Genomic DNA, 5494 nt, shown 5'->3' with positions numbered 1-5494 from the left:
ATAAACGGATACCTCGTTCCTACTCCCGGGATGTGCAGTTTTCCTTGGATATTCCCCCTTCCAGCAGGATTTGGTACCACGCCAGCCCCGAATCCAGGGAATGGTTGGGATGACCCTGCCCAGCAGAGCTTTCAGGGATCTGCTCCAGCTGGGAATGTCGGGATCTGATCCGTGATCCCGCTTTAGGGCGGTTTTATGGGAAAATCTCTCCCTTCATGTTCCTTTGAAAAGGGTGGGAATGGGAATGGGGAATTTTGGGGATAAAACACCAACAGGATGGGAACAAGGTGGTGCTTGATCACTTCTTCCTGCTGTTAAATCCCGGAATTCCCAACTTTTTGAGCTGGAACGAGCAGGCTCTTGGTGGGTCCCAAACACCCCAAGATTCCCTTGGGAATCCTCAGCCCACCCCACACAGAGCTGCTGGATCATCCTGGGATTCCTTTGGAAGTGGCCAGAGCTGCTCTCCTCAGGATCCCAGGGACCCCATTCCCTCCCTCTGGAATATTCTTGGCACCCTCAGGGTGGTTTGGGGGCACTGGGGGTGATTCCCATGTTTTGGGGTTTCCTTGAGAAGTCCCCTCCCTTTTCCCAGGATTCCCTCCCGGCCCATCCCGACCCCTGCAGCTCCAAAGGCAGCCTCAAACCCCTTCAAAAATCCCTAAAATCCCTTTTAAAATCCCAACAATCTCTTTTAAAAATCCCAAAAAATCTCTAAAATCCCTTTAAAAATCCCTAAAATCTGTGGCAGTTCCGTTCCACAGGCGGGGCTGAATTTCGGGATCAGTTTCCACAGCCCCACCCAAGGCTCCCTGGAGATCCTTGGAATTCGTGTGGTTTTTGGGACAGCAGCAGCGCCCTGGGCGGGATTTGGGAATTTCTTCCCCTTCCTGGTGCATATGGCTGGAAACCCCAAATCTGCATCCTCATCGCCCCTTTCCCAGCTGGAATTTCAGGAATAATCCTGGATCTCGCTATTCCCAGGGATAAAATGGAGTTTAAAAGTCAGATCCTGCGAAACAAACCCAACACTTCCACTGGGGCCACGGTTTTTATCCCAAGGTGGGAATAATTTATGGGAATCCAGGAGCTCCCCACAGAGACCTCGGCTGCCCTTTCCCTAAAATCCCTCTGGATAAGGAATTTTGGCGCTGGAGAGCTCCAGGCTCTGCTTTTGGGGTCACTTCCATTCCCAGCTGCTGCAGGGGGGGATTTTGGGGTATCCCAGGATTTTGGGGGTTCCTTCCAGGTTTGAGGTGAGGGGGAACAGGGAAATTTGGGGGATTCTTGGGGTGCTCCGGAATTGGGAAGGATTTGGGTATTCTCCAGCGCTGGGAAGGATTTGGGATAGCTGGGAATGACGGAAGTGTCCCCTGATCCAGGAGGGTTGGGGACAATCTGGGGGAGCCCAGGAGCCGCCGGCTCGGGGGGGTTTTGGGATTTTGGGATGCACAGACCAAGCGAACCCCGGCTGGTTTAGGTAAAAAAAAAGAGTTTATTCAAGGTGTTTATAAAAAAGTAATTATTAATTCAAGGTATTTATTAAAATTGTTTCTTTATGACAGGTGTTTATGATGGGTATTTCTTAATTAAAGGCATTAATTAAAGGCATTTATTGCTGTCCCTACAGGGCGTTACAAGGGCAGGGGGCTGCAGGGCGTGCCCAGATCCCACTGGGAATTCCGGAGCTGTGTCCCAGTCCGGGGTCCATGGACATTCCCAAAATCCCCCGGGGGTTTCCCGGGACACCTGGAGAAGGAATATTTGTCCCACCAGGAATTCTGGAGCACTCAGGGAATGTGTATGGCTTCAAGGCAGCTCAGCTTCTCTGCTGTTCCCAATCTTTACCCCATTCCCGCTGGGAACGTTTGGGAATCTTTGGCTCAAGCCTGGTGGGCCCAGCCCAGAGGGGTTTTTGGGATGGCGCTCAGGGGGTTTTGGGGATTCCTGCGGCATTCCAAGGCCTTGGAGGTGCTCGGAATGCTCCTACAGGGATAAAACCCAGGAAATTCTTCCTGATCCAAGGCTGTGGGTCCATCCCAAACCTCTGTCCCATCCGTGTCCCCCAGCACCCCATTCCCCGGAGTTTTATCCCTGGATCCCTCCCCGGTGGCAGTTGTGGTGGCTCTGGGGTGGGATTGTCACCACTGTCACCTCCTGTGGCCGCCTCAGATCTGGGCAGGGAGAAGAGCGGGAAGCGGGGACAGCCAGGAATCGGTGGCAGATCCCGGCTGGATCCGCCCCACGTTCCCTGAGCTCCTCTAGGAACGGGAACGACGAGGGCTGGAGCACCCGCCCCGGGCCTGCCGCGGCCCCGTCGGGCTCCGGAGCGCTCCCGGATGCCAGAAGCTCAGCAAAGGCACTACGAGAGGAAAAACTACGGAAAAACGGGAATCCCGAGGCGCCGCTCGCCCTTCACCAGAGCAGCAGCCCCAGAGCCAGCGGCAGGATTCCCAGGCGGAATTCCCGGGCTCCCGCGCCGCTCCGGGCCTGGCCGGACACGCGGTAGACGATGACCAACTTCTCGCCCATGCCGGACGGGTCCAGCTCGTCCCCCTTGGCGCAGCTGTGCCCGCCGGGGTGCCCGGCCTGGGGGTCGTCGCGGGGCAGCTCCTCGGCCGGGTTGGCCGAGCCGGCCAGCGCCACGTTGACGGACACGTCGCGGGTCCCCACGTCGTTGACGGCCACGCAGGTGTAGGTGCCCTCGTCCTCCTTGCCGAAGTCGGGGATGGCCATGGTGCCGTTCTTGAAGGCCAGGAAGCGCTGCCGGCCGGCCTTGGCGCCGCCGTCCCGCGCCACCGTGGGCCCGCGGATGTCCACGCGGCGGCCGGCCGTGCGGATCTGCCAGCGGATCTCCGGCGGGGGGCTGCCGGCCACGCTGCAGTGCAGGGTCAGCGTCGGCCCGTCCCGGGGGCCGGCCGCGGCCGGGCCGGACAGGTAGGTCAGCTGGGCCGAGGGCGGCACGCAGAGCGCGCCAGGGATGTCGGTGACCGGCCGGCCCCGCAGCCGAGCCGGCGCGGCGCACAGCGTGGAGCCGGCCCTGGAGAGGACCACCGAGGTGTCGTGCGCCCACTCCTTGAGCCAGAAGAGCTTGCAGGAGCAGTTGAAGGGGTTGTGGAAGAGCTGCAGCTGCGCCAGCGCCGGCAGCCCCTCGAAGGTGCCGCGGGCCAGCGTGGCCAGCTCGTTGTCGTTGAGCCAGAGCGAGCGCAGCTCCCGCAGGCCGGCCAGCGCGCCCCGCGGCACGGCCGCCAGCCGGTTGTTGCTGAGCTTGAGGATCTGCAGGGCGCTGAGGTTGCGCAGGTCCTGCCAGGGGAAATCCGCCAGCCGGTTGTGGCTCAGGTCCAGGTTCTTGAGGTGCGGCAGGGCCGCGAAGGCGCCGGGCTCCACCGAGGAGATGTGGTTGTAGCCCAGCCACAGCGACTGCAGCTCGGGCACCTCGGCCAGCGAGGCGCGGCCCAGGCGGCCCAGGCGGTTGGCGGAGAGCGTGAGGATGGTGACATTCGGGGACAGGCCCCGCGGGACGTCCCGCAGCTCGCGGTAGGCGCACTCGGCCAGCAGCCGCCCGTTCTTCTTGGTGGAGCAGGAGCACGGCGTGGGACAGGCCAGGCCCGGGGACAGGAGTGTCACCAGCGCCAGGACGCCCAGCAGCGGCCTCATCCTCGCGTCCTGCCGGGGACAGAGATGGGAATGAGCCCGGCCAAACAGCCGGGATGGGAAGCAATTCCAGCTGGCAAAAGCCGTTCGGGAGATTCCCTAAATCCCGGCCCCAGCAGGGGAGCTCTCCCTCTCCCCCTCGAGCTCGTCCTTCCCCCTCTGGAAAACCTTTTCCGGGTTTGGGATGAAACCTTGTTTGGGACGAGGAGCGGGAGCCGGGGGGTTCCGGGTTCCTCCCGCTGGGCTGAGGAGGAACGGAGCCACCGCAGCTCTTACCCAACCGGCCCTCCCATAAATCACGGAATTTTCGGGATTTCCAGCGGGCTCGCAGACCGTGTCATGGAAAAAACCCGGCCCCTTCTCTCAGCCAGGGGCTGCGGGGTCCCCGTGGCCGCTGGAATTCTCGGGAAGGGAATTTTTCCCCACTTAACTCCTCATTCCCCTCTCGGTGACTTTTCCAGGGCACTCCAGAGGTTCGTTCCTGCTCGGAATTCCCAGCAGCTGGCAGCCAGACCCCTCTGTCTGAATTGCCCTGCCCTCCATTCCCAGCCATGCCATGCCCAGCGGGAATTTCTCGGGAATAAACCCCATCGGCATCTGAGGGGTGGCAAAGGCGCCCCGCTGGCTCTGGGGGAGCTCCAGGTGACATTTCGGGGTGCCCAGGGAGGGACAGACCCCATCTCCCGGCGACTGGGGAGGGCAATCCCGGAATTTTGTCCCTCCTGGAGCTCCGGGTGGCATCCCACCCCTTTTCCAGAGCCCCCCGGGGCTCCCCCGCCGCCTCCCGGCGCATTCCAGGGCCGTGAATAACCGCCCTGCCTCCTTCCTTCCTTCCTTCCCTCCTTTCCCGGAGTTTTTTTCTCCACTTTTCCCCGGTTTTCCCCGCTCTAGCCCCGCTCCCCGAGCCCGCGCCCCCCGCCCCGTCACCGCCGGTGGAGCCCCGGTGTCCCCGCTCCGCTGGACTCGGCCCCGCCGCTCCCGGGCCCTCCTCGGCTTCTCCTCCTCCTCCTCCTCCTCCTCCTCCTCCTCCTCCTCCCGTCCCGTCCCCTCCCCGTCCCCCGGGCCGGGATTGTTTTCCATGGCACCGACCCGCGCCCGCCCGCGGGGCCCGTCCTCGGCTCCTCCAAAATCCCCTCCAACCCGTTAGCGCGCACCCCTGAGCCCAAAATCCCCTAAAAAACCATCACCCCAAACCTCTGAGCCCAAAATCCCCTAAAAAACCATCACCCCAAACCCCTGAGCCCAAAATCCCCTAAAAAACCATCACCCCAACCGCCTGAGCCCAAAATCCCCTAAAAAACCATCACCCCAAACCCCTGAGACCAAAATCCCCTAAAAAACCATCACCCCAAACCCCTGAGCCCAAAATCCCCTAAAAAACCATCACCCCAAACCCCTGAGCCCAAAATCCCCTAAAAAACCAACACCCCAAACCCCTGAGCCCAAAATCCCCTAAAAACCATCACCCCAAACCCCTGAGCCCAAAATCCCCTAAAAAACCATCACCCCAAACCCCTGAGACCAAAATCCCCTAAAAAACCATCACCCCAAACCCCTGAGCCCAAAATCCCCTAAAAAACCATCACCCCAAACCCCTGAGCCCAAAATCCCCTAAAAAACCAACACCCCAAACCCCTGAGCCCAAAATCCCCTAAAAAACCATCACCCCAAACCCCTGAGCCCAAAATCCCCTAAAAAACCATCACCCCAAACCCCTGAGCCCAAAATCCCCTAAAAAACCATCACCCCAAACCCCTGAGCCCAAAATCCCCTAAAAAACCATCACCCCAAACCCCTGAGCCCAAAATCCCCTAAAAACCATCACCCCAAACCCCTGAGC

The 5494-nt window shown here is 60.5% G+C and overlaps 1 protein-coding gene across 1 annotated transcript; it reads right to left on the bottom strand.

The window, feature by feature from the left end:
* Nucleotides 1-1475: 1475 nt before the first annotated feature.
* ISLR (immunoglobulin superfamily containing leucine rich repeat) lies at nucleotides 1476-4675 on the bottom strand. Its single transcript, XM_059857982.1, has 2 exons — nucleotides 4582-4675; nucleotides 1476-3666 (listed from the first exon to the last, which is right to left on the bottom strand). The coding sequence occupies exon 2, from the start codon at nucleotides 3655-3657 to the stop codon at nucleotides 2416-2418; it is 1242 nt and encodes a 413-aa protein (XP_059713965.1). The 5' UTR covers nucleotides 3658-3666; nucleotides 4582-4675; the 3' UTR covers nucleotides 1476-2415.
* Between the last annotated feature and the right edge of the window lie 819 nt (nucleotides 4676-5494).

This window comes from Haemorhous mexicanus, chromosome 13, assembly GCF_027477595.1.
Source record: "Haemorhous mexicanus isolate bHaeMex1 chromosome 13, bHaeMex1.pri, whole genome shotgun sequence".
NCBI lineage: Eukaryota > Metazoa > Chordata > Aves > Passeriformes > Fringillidae > Haemorhous > Haemorhous mexicanus.
This window is presented reverse-complemented; position numbering and strand designations above follow the sequence as displayed.

Excerpts from the sequence above, each read along its gene's own strand:
- ISLR (XM_059857982.1), bottom strand. The coding sequence starts at position 3,657 with ATGAGGCCGCTGCTGGGCGTCCTGGCGCTGGTGACACTCCTGTCCCCG.